We start from the raw sequence: 26,808 nt of genomic DNA, 5'->3' as shown, positions 1-26,808 counted from the left end.
AATAATAAATATAATCATATAGATAATCATAAAGATAATTATTAAATAATTAATAATATATAAAGATAATTAATAATGCATATAATAGGAATATAATAAATAATAAAGAGAATAAATATTAATAAAGATAATAAATATAATAATAAATATAATAATAAATATAATAATATAATAAAAATAAAGATAATAAATATATTAATAAATATGAAAATAAATATAATTAATAATAAATATAATAAATATATTAATAGTAAGTATAATAATGAATATAATAAATATATTAATAGTAAATAAAATAAATAATAAAGATAACAATAAATATAATTAATAATAAAGATTCCTCAGGGAAGTTTTGGCAGGATCCTGGGGCAGAGGAGGTTGGAATTTCCTGGTACCTGAAGGATTTTACCTGCAGGCCCAAAATCCCAGGAGCCAAGGCCAGGAGGGAAATCCCAGATCTTTCACCCCAAATCCAACTGCAGAATTCCCAAGAAATGATTTTATAACAGAGAATTGGGCAGAAACACAAAACCAGGGAGAAGCTGCTCCTCCTTTGTGTTTGGAAAAGGACAAAGGCCAAACTTAGAGAGTTCTGCAAGTCCCAAGAAATTTAAATTTACCTTTTTTCCCCATTTTTCCAGCCCACAGACAGGGGAAATTGCTAATTTTATACAGGACCCCCCCCCAGAAAGCTGCTCCTCCTTCTGCTTCACAAGATAAAACTTACCTGGGCATTTAAAAAGGCAAAAAAAAACCAAATTAAAAAAAAATTAAAATTATTTCTTTTATCTGCAAGAAAATGTTTTATTCTTTCTAAACCCCACAGAAAAAAAGAAAAATAAAGATGCAGCCAAAACCAAGCAATTTGGATTTTTCTATTGACTAATAGCCCTACTCCTTTTTGTTGGTGTTGTTACATGTCAATTAACATTATAATTAGAAAAAAACCCCAAAATTATTTCTTTTTTTCAGGTTTTCCAGAGTCCACTGCAGGTTTGTAAAATCCTAAAGCTGGGGTTGGATTTTTTTCTTGGCCTCCCACCCTTCCCAAATCCCAACCCACTGCAGAAATTACCAGTTCAAACACATTTTCTACCTGTGTAAAAATGTGTTAAAAACCCATTTTTAACTTTGTGCAATTGCTGAAACTCCTTAATAAAATAAAAACCAACCCAAACTCGTTGGCAGCGGGGCTGGGAGACATCAGAGGAGATAAAAAAATGTAAAAATCACAGCTGAATAAAATAAAATAATAAAAAAAACCACCCCAGAACTGCAGCTTTTATTAGGCAGCTTTACAGTCTCTGGTGTACAGAACATTTTTTCGCTCTCCTGGAGGGATCTGCTGCAGAACCACCGAGCACAGAACAACTGCTGAGCTTGGACCAAAAGAAACAAGAGGTTGGAGAGACCCAAATTACCACGATTTGCAGCAGGCTCTGTCGTGAGTTTTGATACAGAAGCTGACAGTGAAGTGTGGGGGGGATAAAAATAATTTATAAACCAAGTTTCCTCTTGAAATGTCTTTTCCCAAGGCACTGTGAACAAGACTGTTTAGCAGTTAAAAAAAACACCAATGGGGATAGAAATATTTCACACAACAACCACCATCACATCATCAGCTATTCTTTATTCCTTCCCTTAAACAACGCCCCTGGAATTTGTTTGGTCCTTTGAAAAGGGGGGGAAAAAAAAAAATAAATCAAATTATCTTCTGCAACATACCACGTGTTTGTATTTAATACATCCAGAAATCAAAGCTTTGTTGGATTGTTTAACCCTTTCACTGGGAAAACTCCAGGGTTTTCCTCACTGGATGAATCTGCAAATCCAATTTGATCATTAAATAAAAAAACTGAAGGAGAAAGGGTTTAAAACCAAGCAAAGCCCTGTGGTTTGTTTTGTTTGTTTGTTTTTCAAGAGGAAACCATGCAAGAGTACATAAAAAGGCAAAATTGGCTACTTGAAAACCAAGAATCGTTTTTAATGCGTTGGCCGAGGAAAATAAATCGCAAAGTTCCGTGAGGTTTCTCGAAAAATTTACAAGAAAAAAAAAACCCAAAAAACCTGATGGGCAGCTCTAGTCAACGCTCTTTTCTCCTGCTGGAAATGACAACAAACACAGTCCCACACGAAACAATTTCATCTTGACTGCAAGAGACCCCCCCTGGGAGCTCGTGCAGCCCCCAGGGCAGAGGGAAACCTTGGCATTTATTCATTTCTTCAGGGGTTGGTAGACAGAGGCGTTGGGGTCGAGTCCAGAGGGGCTGGGCTCCACGAATTTGGAAGAATAATGTGGGGACACGGGGCTCAGAGTGCTGGTGGCTGCGGTGTAGGTGATGCTGGGCATCACTGCCATCACCTCTGCGATCTTCTGTTTGAGCTCCTTGATTTCCTGATCCTTCTGCAGGATCTGCCCTGTGAACAGCAAAGGACAGAGCTCAGGAGGGGTTTGGGTTCAAAATCTTCCCTTCTGCAGGCTGAAATCAGCACTTGGTTCGTTGGCAGAGCTGTCTCCAATTGCCAGAGAACAAAACTCAGGGCTCCTGTTATCATTTTGAATTATTTGGAGTCACAGCTGCAGCAGCCCCAGAGATTATTTCTATTTAATCTCATTTTTCTGCCCTTTTCCATTCCCCTGCTCCAAACCCCTCACAAAAGCCAAAGTATTTTGGTCGTAAAATCTGTTAATTTTCCAAATTGTCCCATTCCCATCATTTCTTCTCAGCAATTCCTGAAACCAGGTGCCAAAAAAACCCCAAACCAAAACAGTTTCTCCCTCTAATTAAGTATTCCTGCAATCAAAGAACCCTCTGCAGGGAAATTCAACTGGTGTTAAATTCAAACTTATTGAATTTTGTTTTTGCACAGCTGCACCAAGCCTGGGCTGGGTTTTATGTTGGTTTTCTGCTCCCTCTGGTGGCATCACACTCCCCTCACCTGCTGAGGGTTAAAACAGGTTGGGTTCTACCCAAATGTAGCTTTTATTTACTTCAGGAGCAATAAATAATAATAATAATAATAATAATAATAATAATAATAATAATAATAATAATAATAATAATAATATAATCATCATCATCATCATCATCATCATTATCATTACCATTATTATTATTACCATTATTTATTATTATTATTATTATTATTATTACTACTATTATTACTATTATTATTATTATTAGACAGCAGCTAAGTAACAGGCTTAATTTAATTAATTAATATATTTTAAAAAAAAGAGTTTTTTCAGAGCTTTAAAAGACCTCCAGCTCCTTGTAATAGTTTATAAAATAAATAAATAAAATGTATAAAAAATAATTTTTATAAATTTATTAAGTTTATTGATTTAGATAATATTATTTATATAATATTGGTTTATATTTATATATATTATTAATATGGTTTATTGGTTTATATCATAATATAATATATTGATTTATATAATTTTATATATTGATTTTATATTGCTTTCTCTATTATTTATATATTGATTTATATATTATTTATATTATTTATATATTAATTTATTGATTTATATTATTATAATATATTGATTTATATAATTTTATATGTTGATTTTATATAGATTTATATATTATTTATAATATATTGATTTATATGTTCTTATTTAGAAATATTAAGTTGTCTTTTTATATTATTTATATAATTCATATATTAATTTATTGATTTATATTATGATATAACATATGGATTTATATAATTTTATGTATTGATTTTATATTTATTTATATATATACATATATATACACATATATATACACATATATATATACACATATGTACACATATGTACACATATATACACACATATATATATAAATACAATTATTTCTATAAAATAAATTATCCAGAAAACAATCCTGAATTAATTTAAACACCTATTTTAATGTTTATTTTCAGTCTGATGGGCTGGGAAGGTGAGACCAGACGATTCAACCTCCACACTCCCAGAGCCAGAAACACCAAATTCCCTCTGAGAACCACAAAATTCCAGGATTTTCCCCCTCAGTGGAGGTGGAATGGGAGCTCTTGGTTACCTTGGGCAATCTCCAGCTGCCTTTTTGCATCTCCCAGGGCAGAGAACAGGTCCAGCTTGATCCTGGTCTCTGCACTCAGGCTGTTCTCCAGGTGTTGTGTCTTGTCCTGCATGGCTGACAGCGCTGACATCAACACCTCCGTGTCCTTCTCGTTCTCCTTGTACTTCCTCAGCTCCTGCAGGGAAAATCGGGATGAGGATGCCTCCAGGAACATGCTGGGGGGTGGAAAATGTCAGCCTGGGTGGGGGGAATGGCATCTTGGGGTGGAAAAATGGCATCTCTGGGGACAAAAATGGCATCCTGAGGGGCAAAAATCCCACCCTGGGGGAAAAAATGGAATCATGGGAGATAAAAATACCATCCTAAGGACAAAAATGGCATCCCTGGGGACAAAAATGGTACCCTAAGGACAAAAATGCATGGAATGGTTTGGATGGAGCCCCTGGATGTTCCTGAGGATGGAATGGTTTGGATGGAGGCTCTTGATGTTGGTTTGGAATGGTTTGGATGGTTTGGAATGGTCTGGAATGGTTTGGAATGGTTTGGATGGTTTGGATGGTTTGGATGGAGCCCCTGGATGTTGGTTTGGAATGGTTTGGAATGGTCTGGAATGGGTTGGATGGTTTAGAATGGTCTGGATTGTTTGGAATGGTTTGGATGGTTTGGAATGGTCTGGAATGGTTTGGAATGGTTTGGATGGAGCCCCTGGACGTTGGTTTGGAATGTTTTGAATGGTTTGGAATGGTCTGGAATGGTCTGGAATGGTCTGGATGGAGCCCCTGGATGTTGGTTTGGAATGGTTTGGAATGTTTTGAATGGTTTGGAATGGTCTGGATGGTTTGGAATGGTTTGGAATGTTTTGAATGGTTTGGAATGGTTTGGAATGGTCTGGAATGGTCTGGATGGAGCCCCTGGATGTCCCTCCTGCCCAGGCTGTGCTCCCTGGGTGTTGTTCTCCCACAGATCCAGGGATTTGGAGCTCTCCTGGAGCTCTGGCCTTACCTGAACTTTCATTTCCAGCTCTCTGATCTGATCCTCTTTCAGTTTGATGTCGATTGTTAATTTCTTGCACTCTGTCTCCAGCTCCCGGATGCGATTCCGAAGGCTTTCGGTGCATTCCCCCCTGCAGGGAAACAGCACAAGGAGAAAATAAAAATTAAAATAAAAATGAAAGAAATTAAAAGGAATTAAATTAAAAATTGAAAATAAGAAATTGAAATAAAAAATCGAGATAATAAAAAATAAACCAAAAATATTAAAATAAAGAAATTTTTAAAAATTACAATAAAGAAATTAAAATAAAAATTGAAAATAAGAAATTGAAATAAAAAATAAAAAATAAAACCAAAAATATTAAAATAAAGAAATTTTTAAAAATTACAATAAAGAAATTAAAATAAAAATTGAAAATAAGAAATTGAAATAAAAAATAAAAAATAAACCAAAAATATTAAAATAAAGAAATTTTTAAAAATTACAATAAAGAAATTAAAATAAAAATTGAAAATAAGAAATTGAAATAAAAAATAAAAAATAAACCAAAAAGATTAAAATAAAGAAATTTTTAAAAATTACAATAAAGAAATTAAAATAAAAATTGAAAATAAGAAATTGAAATAAAAAATAAAAAATAAAACAAAAAGATTAAAATAAAGAAATGAAAAGAAATTACAATAAAGAAATTAAAATAAAAATTGAAAATAAGAAATTGAAATAAAAAATAAAAAATAAAACAAAAAGATTAAAATAAAGAAATGAAAAGAAATTACAATAAAGAAATTAAAAGAATAAAAGAATAAAAAATAATAAAATAATAAAATAATAAAAGAATTAAATTAAAAATTGAAAATAAGAAATTGAAATAAAAAATCGAAATAATAAAAAATAAAACAAAAAGATTAAAATAAAGTAAAATAAAGAAATTAAAGAAATTAAAAGAAAAATTAAAAGAAAGAAATTAAAAGAAAGAAATTAAAAGAAAGAAATTAAAAGAAAGAAATTAAAATAAATAAAAATTAAAATAAAAATATTAAAATAAAATATTAAAATAAATTAATTAAAACAATGAATTAAAACAATAAATTAAAATAAAAATAAATAAATATTTTTTTTTAAAAAAAAAAATAAAAGCACAGGCTCCTCCCTCCTGCCCCAAAGGCTCCCCAGGGCAGAGCACCTGGTGGCAGCAGCAAAGGCCACAGCTCGTGCAGCAGTTGCTTCTTCCAACTTCTTCCTTTTCTTCTCCTCCATTAATTGCTTTTCTACAAAGGTCCGTGCCTCCTGCTCTGCCTTCAGCTTCTTCTCCAGCTGGCTGATGGTCTGTTTGTCCTTCTGCTTCATCTGTACAGCGTTGTGCAACCTGCAGGGGACAGCGGGCACTGAGCGTCCCTGATTTAACACAGCAACCCCCCCTGCAGCCCCCAGGACAGGTAGGGTTATTGATAAAAAATGCACAGAAAAATATAGATATCAATCAGGAGAAATGAAGATGGAAAATTGATAGAAATGACAATGTGGCTGGTTCATTTATATGTATATAAGTAAATAATTGATAGCAATATTGATAGCAATTGGATAGAAAAATGTAAATATCAGTAGAAATTAATATGGAAAATTGATAGAAATCAGTAGAAATTAATATGAAAAATTGATAGAAATGACAATGTGGCTGGTTCATTTATATATATATAAGTAAATAATTGATAGCAATTTGATATAAAAATGTAAATATCAATCAGTAGAAATGAATATGAAAAATTGATAGAAATGACAATGTGGCTGGTTCATTTATATGTATATAAGTAAATAATTGATAGCAATATTGATAGCAATTGGATAGAAAAATGTAAATATCAGTAGAAATGAAGATGGAAAATTGATGTAAATGACATTGATAGCAATATTGATAGCAATTGAACAGAAAAATGTAAATATCAGTAGAAATTAATATGAAAAATTGATAGAAATGACAATGTAGCTGGTTCATTTATATGTATATAAGTAAATAATTGATAGCAATATTGATAGCAATTGGATAGAAAAATGTAAATATCAGTAGAAATGAAGATGGAAAATTGATGTAAATGACATTGATAGCAATATTGATAGCAATTGAACAGAAAAATGTAAATATCAGTAGAAATTAATATGAAAAATTGATAGAAATCAGTAGAAATTAATATGAAAAACTGATAGAAATCAGTAGAAATTAATATGAAAAATTAATAGAAATGACAATGTAGCTGGTTCATTTATATGTATATAAGTAAATAATTGATAGCAATATTGATAGCAATTGGATAGAAATATGTAAATATCAGGAGAAATGAATACGGAAAACTGATGTAAATGACAATGTGGTTGGTTCATTTATATGTATATAAGTAAATAATTAAAAAGGCAAATAATAAATGGCAAATAAGAAATAAAAAATACCAAAGAAATAAGCAAGAAGAAATAAGAAAAAAAAGAAAATAAGAAGAAATAAGAAGAAATAAGAAAGAAATAAGAAAGAAATAAGTAGTAAGGAATAAGTTAGAAATAAGTATGAAATAAATACGAAATAAATACGAAATAAGTTAGAAATAAGTAAGAAATAAGTAAGAAAAAAGTAAGAAAAAAGTAAGAAATAAATATAAAATAAATACGAAATAAATCATCCATAAATCATCGACAAATCATCGATAAATCATCGACAAATCATCGATAAATCACCGATAAATCAGCAACAAATCAGCAACAAATCAGCAACAAATCAGCAACAAATCAGCAATAAATCAGCAATAAATCACCAATAAATCACCAATAAATCACCAATAAATCAGCAATAAATCATCAATAAGTCAGCAATAAGTAAGCAATAAATCACTAATAAATCACCAATAAATCACCAATAAATCACCAATAGATCACCAATAGATCACCAATAAATCACCAATAAATCACCAATAAATCAGCAATAAATCAGCAATAAATCAGCAATAAATCAGCAATAAATCAGCAATAAATCAGCAATAAATCAGCAATAAATCAGCCATAAGCAGCTGTGTGCTGGGACGTACTTGTTCTGCAGCAGCTCGTTCTCCTGCCGGAGCTGGCCCATCTCGGCGCGGCTGCCGCGCTCGGCGGAGCTCAGCGAGCTCACCTGGCTGCGCAGCTCCTGCTCCACCTGCCTGCTGGCCTGCAGGTCAGCCTTTAGCTTCTTGATGTCCTGCTCCAACCTGCAAACGACAATTCCAGAGGGCACCTTCAGCTTCCAAAAACCAGCAATGACCTCGTGCCACCAGCCAGAACCTCAGAGCTTCAGCCTCACCTCTGAATGGGTCCTAAATTGAGTTTTAATTGCTCTTTGTTATAAATTGATACCATATTTTATTGGCTTTTTGTAAATGTTATAATGAATGTTATGTGTATAAGATTAGAAAATTTACCTGTATTAATATAGTTTATTTCTGTTATTGATGAAACTTAGAAATAGTGGTATAATATATATATATATATATATATATATATATATATATATATATATATGTGTGTGTTAATCTATGGCATAGTATGAAAATAAAAACTGCTTTTGAGACTGAAAAAGATATTTAGAGACCCCCCTGCATTCATAAATTCTCTTATCCAGATAAAGACAGCAGTGACCAGAGTTCTGGGGAAGGAATTTATTGGGATGGGAAATCTCAATGGCACCAAGAGGATTGATCTATTGGAAAGGGGGCAAGAGAAAATTAAACAGAAGAACCCCAAAAATCTTAAGAATGTCTGAATATGTGTGAGAATTTATGGATATGTAGTAGGATTCTGTTTTTAAGAGACAATCCTTTCTCAGTGAGGTGAATGCAGAGACACCCAGCTGTATCTGGATATTTTTTATCTCCTAATTGTCTTTTTATTAAACTTTTAAATTCTGTAAGAAAAACATGTGAACCTCGTTTTTCACGCTCTTGAACAGAGCCCATCTGCTCCACGCTTCAAACTGCAGCTTTGGAAAGTTAATGAAGATTTGTGTAATCTTATTAATTAAAGTATTGTTAAATAAAACACACTTTTCAGATGAGAGGCTCTCAGCTCACTTTGATTTCGCTCCCCACAAATAAAGTTATTGATTTTTTAGAATAAAAATACATCACAGGTGAATAATCAACCTTTCTAAACTCTGTTACACACTTATTTAAAGCAAATACACCCCAGCCATTCTCACACAATCTTCCTTTGCTCTGCCAGCTATTGATTTGAGAGTTTTTAAATGCCCATAAAAGTGGTTTTATTTCCTAGGGCTGCATTCTGAATTAGTGGGACACTGAGATGAGGAGAACAAATCACAAAAAGCCAGAAAGAGCTTTTGCAGCAGATGAATGGCTGGAGCTTTCCTCATTCCTTAATGGAACATTTTTGGGCTTCAGTGCAGGGAAATCTCAGCCTAAAAGGCACTGAGAGATGAGCAGTGAGAACATCCTGTGCCACTGGATCCAGAGGGGAAGGGAATCTGTGCAAATCCATGGAATTGAGAGGATGAGAGGGTGGATGAAGAGCCAGGAGCAGCCTCTAAAGGAGCTGTGGATGGGCTGGGACACCTCCCACAACTCCAGCCTCAGCCCCCTCCTGCCTCTCCAACCCTCCTGGGAAGATGAATTCCTTCAGTGCACTAGAAATGCTCAAAAACACCCTTAAACAGGAAAAAAAAATAAATCAATTTACAGGCAAATAGTAACAGCACAAAGCAAATACCCACCTCAAAGGGAAGTGCACAAATCACTTCAACGCCTGGGGCTCTGCTGAGGGAAAGAATTTACAAACCTGACCAAATATCCCAAATATCAGCCCCAAAATAGCAACACCAGGAGCTGGTGGTGCCACCAATGCAGCGTTAAATGATGGTCAGGGCAGCTGTTGGGCAAAGAAATCAGAGTTTTGTTTCATCTGCCAAAAAAAAGCAGCAGCCCAGCGTTGGAGATGTTTTAATTAAAGAGAGTAAGAAGCTGTAGGAGCCACTACCAGACTGGGGTGTGCCAAGAGCTGATTGGTTTTATTCCATGCTTTCAAAAATAGGTGGAAAAATGCTGTTTCAACAGAGAAACACACCTGAATCCCACTGTACACATAAATAATTTCCATATCCGTGGCTCCAGTGAAGTGATAACTGAAGTGCTGTAAATAGCTTTTACCTATGCCAAACTAAGATAGTCCAGGATTTATTTTTGGGTGTTGAGTATTCCAGGAAAAGAAGCCCTGAGCACACAGAGCCTCAACAGCTCAGAGGTGCTGGCACAGGATGGGCTGAATTTGTGTTTTTTGGCAAGGGGGAACTGATGTGAGTTCAGGGTTGTGGAGCCATTCCTGCACCTGAGTGTTCCCAGGGCTGCTCCAGGAAAACTGCTTTTTCCTTCTGTGTGGATGGAATTGGTGGGATCTGGGCTCAGGGAGGGTGGAAAATCCATGAGACATTGCTCCAAAGGGGCCAGAAAAAAAATGAACAGAGAAAATTCCTCTCCTTCCAGTCAATGCCACACAAAACCACTGGAAATTGGGAATGGGCTTGTTTGGAATGAGGAAGATTTCAGCAGGTTTTAATCAGCCCTTTCCATTACATTGAAGGTTTTGCTCCAGCTTTAAACACCTGAATTTTCTGCCAATTATGGAGCAAATCCAGGCTCCTGTCTCTCTAAAACCAGTGAGGAAGATCAAGATCATCATCATCATCATAATCCAAAGGTTTCCTGTGTGGTTTCTGTCCCAGACCTGCCCCAATTAGGCAGAGACACAACTTCATTAAGGAGAAAACCAGAAGGGAGTTACCCCTTAGAGCCAGGCTTGCACTGTCACACAAGGACATCTACACTGCTCCAAAATAAAATCACATCAAGGTAAATCAATAAAAAGCCATAAAAATATCCCTGCTGCAAGCAGGGAGCTGGGCCTCCTCCCCTCTGGAGCAGGCTGCACTGCTGGGACCATGATAAATGACCCCCAAAACCGGCATTTTTCAGATTATTTTTATTCTTATTCTGATTTCATTTGCTGCTTAAGTCTCTTATTTCCAAGTTTATTGGAGAAAATTATTTCCAGAGGAGGGGGAACAAAGAAAAGTTCTGGAAGATGTTTTTCCCTGCACACAGCAGCACTCACTGTGACACAAAACTGCTTTTTAAATGAGGCTTTAGTTGCAGATTATGTTGTGCTGTTTATACAAGAGAGGTCAATTCCTTGGGTTTGTCATTGCTCTAGCTGCAGATTTACCCATTTCCTCTGCTGAGCACCACCTCCTGTCACTCCTGGTAAGGAGAATTCATCAGGGATCATCTCTGAGAGGGACAATTCTCCCAAATGCCTCGGGGGAGACTGATGGAGGAACTTAAAGACAACTCAATTCCGCTTTAATGTTCACCAGTATTGACATCCAGGTGCTCAGTTTACTCCATCCCATAATCACCTCGTGATTGCACTCAAGTGAAACACAGTTTATATCAAAATTATCACTTTGAAGCACCCACAAGGCCCTGAGGTGCTGTGGAAGAGCCCCAGCTCTGCCTTTGTCCTGCTCTGGGCACAAGCAGCCCCTGCAGTGGAGCTGCTCCTGTGCTCCTGCAGCCCTGAGCTGCTCCTGCTGGAGCTCAGAGGCTCTGAGGAGCATCCTGCATTCCCAGAGAATTCCAGGATCCACAGAAAGCCAGGATCCACAGAAAGCCAGGATCCTCTCCTTTGCAGCATCCTGCATTCCCAAACAGCCAGGATCCACAGAAATCCAAGATCCACAGAAATCCAGGATCCACAGAAAGCCAGGATCCACAGAAAGCCAGGATCCACAGAAAGCCAGAATCCTGCTTTGCAGCATCCTGCATTCCCAAACAGCCAGGATCCACAGAAATCCAAGATCCACAGAAATCCAGGATCCACAGAAAGCCAGGATCCACAGAAAGCCAGGATCCTGCTTTGCAGCATCCTGCATTCCCAAACAGCCAGGGATCCACAGAAAGCCAGGATCCTCCTTTCCCTGCTGGAACTCACAGGCCCTGAGGAACAACCTGCATTCTCAAACAGCCAGGATCCACAGAAATCCAAGATCCACAGAAATCCAGGATCCACAGAAATCCAGGATCCTCCTCTCCCTGCTCAGCACTGCTCCAAGCAGCTGCCAGCTCCAAAGGTCGCTCAGTTTCGAGCATTCTGCTGCCTGGGGAAGGAGGGATTGGCTCCCACATTCCTCATTTCCATTCCCAATCCTGATTTTCTGTTCTGTGCTTGCTTTCCTAGGGCAGGAAAGCCTGGCCATCACCTCCCTGCAGCTGACACAGGAAACCTTCTGCTGCTTTAACGCCACTCCAGGCAGGGGGTGAACAGGAGGCACCAACCCCTCTCTGCCCATCAGTGAGGCCACCAAATTTTATGATAATAGCACCAAATAGGCCATAAATTCATAAATTCACATTAAAACCTTCCAGTCTGTCTCTGCAGGTAAAGCCATTTTAGGAAAGCGAAATAAGCTGTGGCAGAGCAGCTTTTGCTTCAGCAAGAATTTTCCCAGCTCGACTGCCAGAAGATGTCCTCGTTATCTGTGGGAATAATTAGTACAGGAGACAGCTTGTTCATCACCTCGTGTGCCAAAGGCAGGACCTCTATGGATACAGAGAGTTCTGCCAAGCTGCACTGCCAGGTTTTTTTTGTGCGGTTTTAGTGCAGGGACTTTAAGGGTGCTAAAAGCCAGGGGCAGGTCATGGGTTTTGCCACGTAATGTGCAATAAACAGCCACAAAGTAATAATTCTGCAGCAATTACAGCTTGGAATTGTTCCATATATTGAGGCTCTAAATCTGTTTCACCTCAGGAAAGAGTGAAATGGTAAAAAATGAATTTTCTCTGTGCCTCCTGACAAACAGCAAAGTGCAAAGGGACTGATCCCAAATGGATCTGGAGACCAGAGAGCTGGGAAAGCGCTCAGAGCACAGAGATTCAGTGATGAAGGGTTTGACAAGCACCAGCAGACGTCTCAGGAAAGCCCAAAGGTTCCTGAACCTCTGGGATCCCTCAGCTCTGGCCAGCAAGAATGGAACAATTCCCAGGAATGGGCATCAGGAAGCTCCTCACCACAAAACCAAGCAGTCAGGCCCTGATGTTCCACCAGACAGAGCAAAAAGAAAAGCTTAGCTCCAAATAACAGCAGTATTTTATGCATAAAATAGATATATAAACCTTAACAAGCAGATTCCAGATAGATCATGTCAAGTGTTTCAAAGTAAAACTCCTGGCCTCCAAATCCTCCTGATCTTGACTGTCTCCAGCCCTGTTAACCCCAAGTCCCCAGCAGCAGAAGGAATATTTCACATTTATTTCTGCTTACTCAGGGCCATCATGTGTGGACACAAAAGGAAAGCAGCTCGGGGCTGCCACCCTGCAGCTGGACACCGAGTAGGAAAAAACAGCTTTATTTGGAAGCTGAGCAGATCTGACCTGAGTCTGAACAAATGCAGGACTTCACTCAGCCCTTTCCAGGCTCCAGCAGCAATGCAGACTGAAAGTTTAATAACAGGAATGAGTAACACTCCTGGAAGTGGAAAAGATGATGAACAAATGCCTGGCACTCCAGGGATGGGATAATTGACAAGGTTAAAATAAAAAAAAGCACCATGAATTTTTAAATTTAAGTGCATCCATCTAATCCAATTTGTCAGGTGAGTTTATGCTCCCACTGGTGTGGGAGCTACACGGGCAGGCTGAGCAGAAACGAGATTTCATGAATGATTTCAGGCAGAATTCTGGGCTCTGGTGTTCCCCTGCTCCTGGGCTGCCTGCACAGGGACATCACGGACAAGAAACAGCTCCAGGGATTTGTAGCACAACTCCACACCCACACATCCCAAAAAATACTTGCTTGAAGAAGTTCAACTCCCTCTCAGGGCAGAGTCAGGCATTTTCAGAGTGGAGCTGTGTCCTCTGTCCTTCCCCAGCGAGCTGGAATTCCCTAATCTGGAATTCCTGATCTGTTTTGCTGCAAGATTCATTTCTGTTATCCAAAACTCACCCTGGGCAATTGATGACCCCTGCTCTAAGCTCCCACATGAGGATTTCAACATGGAATTTAAGCTTTAAACACACCAGGATGACAGTCCCTGTCACAGCCACACAATTCTCAGGCTGGCAGGTCATTCCTAAAGGCTTTCCCTCTTCTCAAGGCTTAGGAATGTTTGGAATTGCAGCAAACTGAGCTGACCCTTCTCTCCCAACCTTAAAAAGAGTGCAGAGCTGCCAGCTGAGGATGGGAACCCCCAGGTTTTTGCTGAAGGCAGAGCCATCAATCCTGGATTCACAGATCAGATTGATTGCTGCTTTCTCATTTGCCTCACACAAGCTCTCTACAGACATTAGGTATCAATTAGTCCGGGTGTTTAATTGGCAGGGCTATGTCAATCAGGGGCAGAGCGATTATCAGAGGTGAAAAATAGTATTTCCACTGAAGTAATTGTGTTGCCACAGCACAAATCCTCAGAGACAAAAGCCCAATTATCAAAGGTACCTGCAGGGAAAACAAGCTTGATCTGCCAATTAAGTTAGCCAACAGTGATTTGGTGGAATAAGGAAGAAAAGAGGCATGAGCCAGGTGGAAAATGCTGGAGGAGAATTGTGGAACAGTTTTTGTTCCTGACATCTCTCCGTGCACAGTCACACCGCTTTCCTCACTGCTGCACATGACAACACCATCTGTCTTGGGGTGAGCTGCTGCACCTCACAAATCCATCTCCCTCTCCACTTCCCAGGAGCAGATGGATTTTTCCATGGGGCTTTTCCATGCTGACAGGTTCCCAAACCAATCCCTGTGAGCTGTGGCTGAACTCAGCTCTCTGCACTCGCTGCCTCCACACTGGGAATTACGGATTAAAGCAGAAGCTGAACACACAAAAGGAAAAACAAAACCTGCTCAGGCACCAAGAAACCCCAGTGAACCCCCAGAGAGGCAAAGGTCGCTCCACAGAAGAGCTGGCAAGGACAGATGAGCTGATTTTCTCCATGTTTCTCTTGCTTTCTAGCAGAGCATTGATGGTGCCTCACAAGAGCCCTGTGAGGTAGGGGAGCAGCAGATCCTGAGCCAGAAATGATCTGCTCCAGGCTGCACATCAAACAAAAACCAGGAATTGGATCTCCTGGAGATCTTACCCCACACACCCCTACACAATTCTGTCTTCTCCACGTGATCAGAAATGACATTTTTGATAATAAAAAGCAAACCCCCCTGAGTCCTGATGGACCAAGGGAGGATGAGACAAGGCTCAGGCCCAACTTACCTTACCAGTGCATCTGGTTTGCTTAGCTGGTTATTAGGAATACAATTTTCCATTAAGTCCTTATGTGTGCTCGGGCTCTTGCTGGCACATTTCTGTTTTTTCTCATTTTTTGAGGATGAGGAAGGGATGCTCCCGTTGGTTGCACTGTGGCTGCGGGGTGAGGAGTTCACAACCCCACTGACATTTTTGTAATTTTTGGACGAGGCAGTGCATGAGTCCTCTTTTAAGAGGTTTTCTGTACTTCCTACAAGATCATTATTTAATCTTTTACTATTGATATGGTTTTCCATATATTCAATTTCTTGTATTTTAGAGTCTACAGGTTGCAAAATGTTGTTGTTTATTCCAAGGTTGTGTTTCTTTGCATCCTTGTCCTTTTCTTTCCCTTTTTCTCGATATTCCAGCTCTGGCAACGTTGCAGAGATTTTTTTATTGGCTGGAATGCCTCCATTGTGCTGCAGGAGCATTGAGGAATCCATATCAGATAATCCTTTGGCTGCTGCAACACCAAAGTGAAAACAAAAAACCCAACTTAGTTCATTAAATCCATCAATACCGTGCCACAGAAAGAAAAGTCATTATGGACACATCCATCATTCCTGCAGGAAACAATCAGTATTGGAGACTCTCTAGAAAAGAGAACCTTTTTCTCCAAAGTCACCTATTTTAAGGCATTTTTGCCTCATTCCAGGCAGGAAACAGGAATTTAATAAGATAGTATTTATTATTATTGTTAATATAGTATTTATTTGTTTTTTTATTTATTATTATTGAGCTTCACCCAACTCTGACTGACCAGATGGATGCAACTGCTAATGAAGAACTGAGCAGATAATTCACTTTTCCTGTCACATTAACCACTCCAAACTGATTTCATTTCTGCCCCTCTGAGCTCACCACCAAACCAAGCTGGGCTGAAACAGCTCCTGAGGGTCTGGGGCTGGTTTTTCCTTGGAAAACAACACAAGAAGGAATAACTTGCCTTCCTCTGCCTCCCTCTCTTGCCTTTGCAGCATCTGCTGCTCTGGGGGCAGTGCCTGCTGCAGGAGCTGCATGTAGAACTCGTTCTCCTTCTGCACCTCTTTCTGCTTCCTCAAACGCATCTTGTAGCTGACGTAACTTTTAAAGCCAAAGCCCAAAGTCACAACAGGGTAGCCAATGCTAAGGAGAAAATAAAATAAAATAAAAAAAAGCAGTGTTATTAATCAAATTATAGCCTTGATAGAGAGTTAATCAAGTGTGTACACCTGGGAACAACTTCCATAGAAGATGATCTATAAAGTGGTTTTTGCTGCTCCACAGGAGGTTTCCAGCAATGTTTGGAATATCCACACTCCAAATTCCTCACAGCACACACAGGTGGGACTTGTTTACACTCATTTCTCGTGGAATATTGGAATATTTCATGGCAGAAGTGTGAGGGAAAAACTGAACAGCCGAGCCCTGAACCCAAATAAAAAGGCCTGATTGTTCATTTTCCTGGTGAAATGAAGGTTAACAGGGAAAGGACAGAGAAGAACTCACCAGTGCGCTGCAAACGGACGACAAAGGTCCACGTGGAAGTTTTTTAAATCTTTAAATCTAATGGCTGCTTCAATATAAACAAAAAGTATCCACAGTGATACTGTTGGTAAGCACACACCTCTTTCTGTGGAGAGAAGGGAAACAGAGGCACCTCAGGGGCAGAGTACAGGCAGCAAGGATTTGAAAGTTCTTTTTAGAACATTTCAGGAGTCTAAGGAAAGGTTTCACCCCAAAAAGATCATAACTTAGAAAAAAAAAAGCAAGTTCCCATCAACTTGGATGAGCACTGAAAATGAGTAAGTCCTGAGGTTGCCATGAATTAAAATATTAAATCAGCTCAATAGCTACAGCTAAAACTGGCCCATCAGGTTCCTCCTTCTAAGCACCAACCCTGAACAACTTCAGATAAGGCTTTAACATATTAATACAGCTCTAAAAATAACCCCAGATTCTGCAGGTATTTGAAATTGGGCAGCAAGTGGCTCACAGCATCTGCCATCAGCTCCCACACTGCTGCTATTAGCAATGACTAAGTTGTCACAGAGCTGAGTGAGGGATGATCAAACCCCTGGGATCACAAAATGTTCCACAAATCCCAAGAATCTGGGGAGCAAAAGATCACCACTAAAAAAAACCAAAACAACTTAAATCAAATTTTAATCCTAAAATGTTTTGATTGAGGGAAGGAACTAAATCATCTCTCCCCAGCTCCGCTGCTTCATCCAAACCCAGGGATTTATGAGAACAAACCCAAACAACTCGGGGAGAAAAGGGCAGCAGAGGGGGACAAAAATTCTCCATATAAGTCTCAAACTGTCAGGAAAACCTCTGGTATCACCAGCTCAGAAACTGGATCCAGCTTTGCTAAAACAGAATTTAACTCTGCCCACTGAAATAACTGAAATCTGAATATTATTATCTAAATTTGAGTGGGGAAGAACAGAGCACTGTCACAAACTTTTCCTGTGCGCTCTGTATTTGTTGAATTGCTGCAGGAGAGTTTTAAAGTCAGGAAATTAATCTTCTTTTTACTACTCTGGAATTCCTGTTTATTCCCCTCCAGTTCCTGCTTACTTGAGATGCACCCCAAGTGCAAAACCAAAAAACAAACCAACATTTTTAGCTCGAAAAAAATTGCATTAAGTGAGGTAACAGCAGGGGGGTTTTATTCCTAAAAGATGTGAGAGAAATTCTGAGCCCTGGAAGCTGTCAATAAAGAAGAGTTGTAAATAAAGAAGTAATAAATGAGTCTTTGCAAATAAAGAATAATGCCCCACCTGTGTGCCACACATACTGTACCCACACGTAGGTGCTGGCAGCAAAGAACAGCCACTGGATTGGGATGAAGAGCAGACAGATGATGTTGGAGGTAAATGCTACACACACAAAAAATACTGAGAAGGCCTGAAAGAAAGGAGGCAGGGGGATAAAGAAGAGAAAAAATAACCAAAATAGTTTTTTATATATATTAAAATATGTATAATACATTTTAGATAAAAAATCTAATAGCTATACTTTTATAACACACCAATATTTATAATATTCCATGATTATTTAATTTTAATCTAACATATTAGAAATATTTTTCTACAAGCTATTTATTTATATTTATATATAATCTATTTATAAATAAAAATTTTATATTTATATAATTTTATATAAAATATTTATCTATTTATATATAAAATTTTAATATAAAATTATATTTATATATTTATATTTATATATATTTATAGATATTTATATCTATTTATCTACATTTATCTATCTATATAATAGATATTTAAATCTATTTACATATAGATAGCATATGCCTATATACACACATACTTATATAAATATAAAAACTCTATATAACAGGGTTTTCATTAAAATAATAAAGTCTTGCCTGTTTACATATATATATAAGGTTATACACATATAATAATATATTATTAATAAATATAAATATAAATATAAATATAAAATTATAAATATGTATATATAAAATATAATTCTGTTTAATTCAAACCCAGCTCAGCAATTGAAACAATATTTTTCCTGTGGTGAAATTTGGATAAATCTTTATTTCATTTTCACTCGCCACAGATAAAATATCCATTAGAGAGAAGAAATAAATCAGAGAAAAGCTCTCCTGGTTGAGGAGGCTCTGAGTGCTATTGTAATATGGAATATTATATATATAATAATGTAGTAAATAATAATAGTGATAGTAATAATAATAGTAATAGTAATAATAATAATAATAAATAGTAAATAATAATAATAATAATAGCAAATAATAAAAATAATTATGATAATGATAATAATGATGAAAATGATAATGATGATGATGATAATCATGATAATAATGATGATAATAATGATAACAATAATAATAATAATAATGATAATAATAGTAAATAATAATGATAATGATAATAACGATAATTATAATAATGATAATAAAGATGATAATGATAATTATGATGATGATAATGATAATAATAACAGTGATAATGATGATAATGATAATAATAATAAATAATAGTAAATAATAATAGCAAATAATAATAATAATAAAAAAATAATGATGATAATAATGATGATAATAATGATGATAATGATGATGATTGATAATGATGATGATAATGATGATGATAATGATGATGATAATAATAATAATAATAATAATAATAATAATAATAATAATAATAATATAATTGCTGTGTAATATGGAATATTCCCTGGAGTGCAGGATTTCCTGGAAAGGCTCAGGGCTCCTGAGCACACTCACCAAGCCCTGGTATCGGAAGGAATCGTAAACGCTCCTGATGAAGAGCCAGAAGGGCCACAGGTACTCAAACCTGAACTCCAGCACAAAATCTGCCAGCAGCACCAGGGCCCACACCACCAGGAACTTCAGGTACAGGAAGGTGCTGGGGGGAAAGAAGAAGGAAATTTCAGGTCAGGATTTCCAATAGATAAACTCAGTTTTTGGGTTTTTTTTTGGTTTTTTTGGGTTTTTTAATTAAAATATTCAGAATTACAACTGTAATACAGAGAAGGAAATGTCAGCCAAAATAATTTTATAAAATAAGTTCAGGGTTTTTTTTTTTTATTATTATTATTCCATTACAGCAGGCCTGGTCTAATGAAGCTGATACTGAACTGCATTTATTTCTCCTGATAAACAGCAGGACACACATGACATCAGCACCCATTTGCATTTTCACACAGTGAAATCCTGCCAAAGGTAACTTCTCCAAGCTGCAATCTTCCTTTTCCAGTCCTCTCCTGCCCCTGGAGCTCAGGAATTTCAGTGTTGCCCCTCCTCAGCAGGCTGCAGATGTTCCCTCATTTAACACAGACTGTAACACCGATAAACTGAGATGTATTTAGAGCCCACAGCAATTTAAAGATTGTTTTGATACTGAGTTACCAGTGTTAGATTTGAAAACGTTTCTATGAAGGCAAAGGGGTCCCTTAAAAACAAACAAACAAAAGCCCAGAAAAATGGAAGCACACGAGGCTTGAGAGCAGCCTAACTTCTATTTTTTAATTCTTTCTGAGCCACATTCCCATGTTCTGAGTCCTGCATTTTGAACCACTGATGATCCTTCTTGGCAACAGAGCTTAAAAACATTTTCAGCTCATACCCAAGGAACACTTGAGGCATCATTCCTCCAAAAAAGAACCCAAATCCCTTTTTCCCCCCCAAACCCACCACCCCCAGATCTGGCACTCCAGCTCCCCAATACCTCGCTGCACTCTATTGGGTTACAGACAAAAAAAAGTGGGGTTAAAAATACATTTTTCTCTTTTAAATCAAGTGCCAATTTTCCTTTTAGTCACTTGTTTTCCCTCCTCTAGCACAACCAGCAGAACTTTGCCCTGGAATGTTTTGTGGGATGTGCCAAGGGTTTGCACCCAGAGCCAGGCAGGGTCGAGTTCCTGCTCAGGGCCACGGGGCTTTTTTAGGAACTTGTTCAGAATTTTGGGGAAGAGACAAAACACAACATTTCCAGAGAAAAAGGAAAACCAAAAAAGCAGGAGAGGTTTGGAAACAACTGAATTTGTGCCATTCTCACTCGCTTGTCACACAAATCCAGGTCCAAAGCTCCAAGGCTGGGGAAAAACCACTTGGATTTGGTGGGAATCAGAGGTGAATGGGATGTGCTTGAGAATCAACAGAATGGGGTGAGGAAAAAAACACAGCAAAAGGCTCCAGGAAACCCTTTAATGGAATGGAAACAAAATTAACTGCACACACTTGGAAAAATTAAAGAAATTCGATTTTCAGTTCTGATGGACCCAGCCCCAGTCACAAATTACTGTTTGAGAAGAATGAAACTATAATGTATTAAAAAAAAAAAACAAACTCAAACCCAACAAAATATCCCACAGCAAAACCCAGCCAACCAAAAGTCACCACAACCCCTTAAATGGTCACATTGTCCTGGTGAATTATGCTTCCACAGACTGCCTTTCCCTGTTTATTTAAAGTTTAGATCCTCACCAGGAATCTGTAAAAAAAGCAGCTGCATTCAGAGAACATTTGACACTAAAGGTGACATTTGGGCCCAGACTCTGGAATTATACCTGGAATTGTATCAGATCTGAGGGATTCTAGAAAATCATCCTAGCCAGAAATTCCTTGCTCTGCTCAGTTGTGTTGTGGAGCTTTTTCCTGGGTTACACTCATGGCTTTTGTTTATTTTCCACGAGGAAACCCCATTTTTCCCAGCAAATTAGGGCTGTCAGGCCTAATGCTGCTCAACTGTGAAGTGCCACTCCAAGTGAAAGCATTTGCAGAACAAGAGATCTGTACCAGAACCATTAAAGTGATTTCTGATATTAAATTCATATCAATCCAAGGGCCCTGCTGACACTTAGCACTTTCTAAAGTGGAATTGGAACAATGCAACACTTGTAAGGAGGTTTTGCCAACAGTATTAAAGAGCCTATTTCTCATTGTCTGAAGGGCTCCAAAGCCATTCAGAATTCCAGGGGTACAGGAAAAGTTTAAAAGCCTCAAGCCTGGTGTTGGCCCCAGCAGGGAAGGAGCCCAAATCTCAGTTCCTGCTCCCCCTGAGCTGCTGCACAGCCAGGTTTGTGTTCAGACAAGCCCCCAGCCCAGCAGGATGAGCTGACAGCTCCCCATGGAATCAGGGAGAGCTGAAACACATCCCCAGGAATTAAACCCCCTGGAAAACCTCGTTATTGTTATATCAAATATATCCCACGAGACCAACTGGAATTCTGAAGTGGATCCCAAAATGGGGGGGGGGGGAAAGATTCTTGCAGATGAAAACCTAAAAATCTGGGTTATCCAATTTCCTGACACATGTCAAAAAAATCTGCCCTGGGTGGCCTGGCAGAGGTTTAAGGACAGGGCTTTTCCCATGAAACAGCATATGGCATCTAATCCTGGAGGGTGATAAAGGAAAAGGAGGAGCAGGGCACAGGGCAGGGAGGAGCAGTGATTACAGTGCTGCAATTTCTCTGAAAGGTCAATTGATGGCTAATGTACACTGAATAGAAAGATTTATTCATAACCCTGTAGTGACTGTGCTCCCCCTTTGAATTTGCAAACAAATAATTTTCCTCCTTATTCTTCCTCCCCCTGCAAGTGCCAGATGCCATTTCCTTCTTTTTTTTTTTTTCCCCTCTCTCTTGTTCTTTGTTCTCCTTTTACTGCCCCACAGCAGCAAATCCTCTGCTGGCTCTAAGGTAAAAACATTGCCAAAAATCCCTAGAAAAAGACCCAGTTCTGTACCCCAAACCCAAAGTGGGGGTCGATGAAGCTTTAATTCTCTCCCCACTATTATTAGCAATGGCCAAAGGCTGGAAAGGAAATCCTGGCATGTTCCATTTGGCAGCCTGACTCATCCAAGACAATGGAGCAGGAGGCATCCCGAGGCTGGCAGGGTGCCAAGGGCACAGGTGAGCTTTAAAAAAGGTGAATTTGAACATTTGGGTGAAATTCCCAAATAATCAACAACCCTCCCCCACCTCAGGGGTTACCCAGCAGCCACAACACTGGGGATGCTGAGTGGAGATTAGCAAATAGAAAAGCTTGATATAAATAAACACACCAACAGATATCAAGTGGGCAGGAGAAGTGGAACAGATCGAGCACAGCGAGTCTGAAAAGCAGAAAACATCACTGCTGGCACTGGCCACGTGAAACACTTGCCAGCTACAGGTTTGAAAAGGAAAAGAAATGTAAAGAATCCCAGGAAAGCTCCCTGACTCCTGATTCTTGTCAGGACGGATCCATCCCTGAGCTGGGGCAGGTAAGAAAAGGCAGCCCCGAGGGAAAATCCTGGCAGTGTTGGAAGCCAGGCAGCACCCAGCCCGTGGGGCTGGGACAGGAGGCACTGGGAATTCAGCTACAAACACCAAAATCCAGCCACAGGAGCTGCAGGGAGAGTCAGGGGCTGATACTCCCTGTGCCACCGGGGCTGGCACAGTGGAACACATTAAATGTAGGCGAAATTACACTGGAGCTCAAGTGAGAAAAGGCAGCTCTGCTGCTTTGTTCCAGACCTCCGGGGCAGCTCCAGCAGAAAATGCTTTACCCTCTATAGGGAAGCTGGTAAAGAAGTGTCAGAATAAATTAGGAGGAGAAATCATTATAGATTTTCAAGAAAAGCCTAAAAAAGGCCACATTCCTGGAGGTAGCGCTGATGTTTTCCTTCCAGTTTATTTGGCTGACAAAAATCCAGTCCTTGGAATTCAGCCCTGTCAGGATTTGGGTGGCAGAGGGAACCAGGAATATTTTAGGGGTGGTGGCACCCAGGAATCCTGTCCTGTGCCACCAGGGCCAGGTGGAGATGAGACACCCTCCCCTGCCAGCCCACGGAGCGCCTGGATAAAGGGCAATTTACATCCTGAGCTAAAAAAACCCTGGCTCTGAAGGAACGGGGAGTATTTCAGGACTATTGTCAGGGAATCCACGAGACAGCATCCACCAGCTGATGTGACAGCACAAGTTAAAGGAATTCATCTTGAAAATTCCTCAGCTAAAAAAGCAGGGCCAAGCAGAACCAAATATCAGCAATGCAGCTGAAGGATCCTCACCAGATTTCAACCAGATCCAAGATGAGGACCAGGAAGACTTAGGGACGAGTAAACTTTAATTGCTTGACTGATGACAAGCTGCAATTAATACTTTAATTAACAATTAAGGGTTTAATGGATGCACACTGCCAAAAAGTAGATGTTAAATCGCTTTAGCATTTTTAAACTGTTGCCATTGTTTTACGTGGGAAAAGGCAGAATTTGGAATATAAGCTATGGAAATAAGAGATCCTCCAATTACAATCTGGAGATCTGTTGAAATCAGTTATTTTAAATTATAATAAAGTTCTTTCCATAGATCCTTCTAGAAAGCACAAGTCACTACAAAAATCAACATTCAAGAAACAGATCATCCATATCTTTCAGTGCAGCTCAGGATTTTATAATTCTAATTCTGTTTTACTATCACTTCTTATAATCTGCTGCAGTTTTACACATGCAAACTCTGCCACTAGAGCTTCCCTGCAGGACAATCCCTTCCTTGCTCCACCTGCTCTAAAACTTCTCATTTTCCCAGCTCTCCCCCACCCCACGTGTCTCAGTGACAGCTGTGTCTCGCTCACACACCCGAGCTGGACAGGAGCCTTAATTTAACATCAGGCTTAATTTAAAAAGCAAACAAAACAAAGAGTTAAGTATCCAAATCCCACTGTTTGTTCAGCCTGGCTGCTCTGCCCATAAACCCAGGATGCTTCCTCCTGATAACTGCATTTACTGGGTCTGTCTAAGCTGATGGGGACAATTAAGATAAGCTGAGTAAATAACTGCAGTAATTACAAGAATTTAGACAACTGTAGTTCTGTGAGAAGTTACATGTATGTAATCACTGAATTATGGAGTGGAGAGAGAAAAAAGTTTGAAAAAAAAAAAAAAAGAAGAAAGAAAAATATCCCAGTCCTGTAGGAGAACATCCCTGCTCAGATTTCCAGAGGGAAAAGCCTTCCCAATATTTCTCCTTTCTGTGGGACAGCATTCTAAGGATGCTGATTGTTTCTGTTTAGCAAAACACCATGTGAAGCAAAGGCTAAAAATCCCATTCCTGAGCCAAAGCATGCCAGGAGAATCAAAGGCAGAGGTGCTCACACGACACCAGCAGCTCTTCCTGCTGTACACACTCAGCTCCTGGAGTTCCTCTGAGCTTTCCCTGATTTTCCCTCCTTCTCTCACCCCATTTTCCCTGCCAGTCACCTCAAGGGCAAAGCATTTGGATTGACTTCTGAAATAAGCAATTCCTTATATATTTAAATTATTCTTCACCTTGAATAATAATTTCTACACAAGGGATGTTTTTCTTTACCATTCCAGGCAGCGTTTTCCCAAAACCTGAAAGTCTAAAGCAGACAGCTCTCTGCTCTCACAGATTCACTACAAGTGGGATAAGCAGCACGCTGGGACAATTTTATTCCTGTCACAGCTCCCCAGCAGCTGCTTCCCTCATGCAAAGTTTAACATCTGAATTGTATGAGCTCGCTCAGGTTTCCAGGCACTGCATTCATCAACCCCACTGAACTAGAAACAGAAATGGGACAGCAGCACTTTTACTACAGCTCTCACAAACTCCTGCTGTTTGAGAAACACAGAATTACTGCGTTCCACACAAAATCCGACGCACTCGGGAGAGCAGAGCTCTAAAGGACTCTTTAAACAGGCTCACAACAACGGTGTTGGGACACAAATCAGCGTTTTGGTGCGTTCTGCCTGTGGACACCTGGAAAACACATCCCAATTCCCAGGGTGAGGCACATCCCAAGGGAATCTCGGTTCATCGCTGTTTGTTTCCTCATTCCCCAGGTCAGAGGTGAGTCGGGCACCTGCTCTGTCCCCACCACACCAGGCCATCCATCCCTGCTCCGGGAATTCCCAAAACACCTCCTGCTCCCACGGCTCGGGAAAAAACAACTTCGTGAAACCCTGCAGGAAGAGCGGAGCAACATCCCAGCTGTTCACCGCTGCTGAGTGCAGCCTCTGGCAATGTGCAGCCGGGAAAACCTCCCCGGGTAGCTCCGCTACCCCCGGCAATGTCCAGCTGCGAGACCCCGCCGGGAAAAACTCCCCAGGGAGAGCCGGGAGAGGCTCGGGGAGCCGCAGCGGAGCCCCCCGGGGGTGACACAGGGGGAAGGCCCCGGTGCTGGGTGCTCAGCCCAGGCCGGCTCCGGCCGCTCCCTCACGGCGGTGCCGGCAGCACCTTGGCCAGCAGCTGCCCCCGGCGCGGCGGAGCCCCGGGAGCGCGGAGGGCCCGGGGCGGGGCAGCGCCTGAGGGGAGCCGGGGCGCCATGACGGTGACAGGGCCGGGGGGCTACCGGGGAGAGCCCGGGGCCGCGAACCGCCCGCTCCCGGCGCCGCGGCGGCCGCTCGGTACCTGCCGTAGATGCCCTCGGTGATGCGGTTCCGCTTGAGCGGCCGCCGCAGTTTGCTGCAGTCCGCGCTCCGCCGCTTCATCCCGCCGGCCCGGCCCGGCCCGGCCCGCCCCGCTCACGGCAGCACCATCCGCCCCCGCGGGGGGTTCCCGAGCGCGGGGCCTTTTTTTTTCGTTTATTTTTCTTTTTTTCCCTTTTTTTTTCTATTTTTTTTCCCCGGGAAACAAAGAAATAAAAATAATTCCTGGTCCGTCCCTCCCCGCCGTGTCCCCCCGCGCAGCCGCCGCGCAGCGCCCCGCCTCCCCGGCGCTGACCAATCAAACTATTTGCTCTATGTGAGTGACAGCATGTGAGACCAATCAGCAGCGAAAAAAGTCAGACAGACGGTAGAATAGACCAATCGCAGTGCCAGAAAGTTGAGCCCGCCTCGTGCCGTCGCGTGGCACGCCCACCACTGTGATTGACGGCTGTACAACCCAATCAGAGGTGGTAAATTGTGATTGACGGGTCTGTCAACCAATTATTA

At 39.8% G+C, this 26,808-nt stretch overlaps 1 protein-coding gene across 1 annotated transcript; it reads right to left on the bottom strand.

Annotated features, from left to right (window-relative positions):
* Positions 1–1,610: 1,610 nt before the first annotated feature.
* Positions 1,611–26,617, bottom strand: MACO1 (macoilin 1). The gene is made up of 11 exons (XM_086863613.1): positions 26,285–26,617; positions 19,637–19,778; positions 18,138–18,264; positions 16,861–16,984; positions 16,319–16,497; positions 15,337–15,835; positions 8,120–8,278; positions 6,235–6,417; positions 5,061–5,181; positions 4,059–4,233; positions 1,611–2,418 (listed from the first exon to the last, which is right to left on the bottom strand). The coding sequence occupies exons 1-11, from the start codon at positions 26,362–26,364 to the stop codon at positions 2,216–2,218; spliced, it is 1,992 nt and encodes a 663-aa protein (XP_086719739.1). The 5' UTR covers positions 26,365–26,617; the 3' UTR covers positions 1,611–2,215.
* Between the last annotated feature and the right edge of the window lie 191 nt (positions 26,618–26,808).

The sequence above is a fragment of the Cyanistes caeruleus genome, chromosome 26, assembly GCF_971803275.1.
Source record: "Cyanistes caeruleus chromosome 26, bCyaCae1.hap1.1, whole genome shotgun sequence".
Taxonomy (NCBI): Eukaryota; Metazoa; Chordata; class Aves; order Passeriformes; family Paridae; genus Cyanistes; species Cyanistes caeruleus.
Note: the sequence above shows the minus strand (reverse complement) of the source record. Positions and strands in the feature narration are given on the sequence as shown.

Bases quoted from the DNA above. Each gene is read 5' to 3' on its own strand.
- MACO1 (XM_086863613.1), bottom strand. From the start codon at position 26,364: ATGAAGCGGCGGAGCGCGGACTGCAGCAAACTGCGGCGGCCGCTCAAG. The intron at 19,779-26,284 runs GTACCGAGCGGC...CTTTCCCCCCAG, and splicing joins ACCGAGGGCATCTACGGCAG to CACCTTCCTGTACCTGAAGT. The intron at 8,279-15,336 runs GTAAGTTGGGCC...TGTCGTTTGCAG, and splicing joins AAACCAGATGCACTGGTAAG to GTTGGAGCAGGACATCAAGA.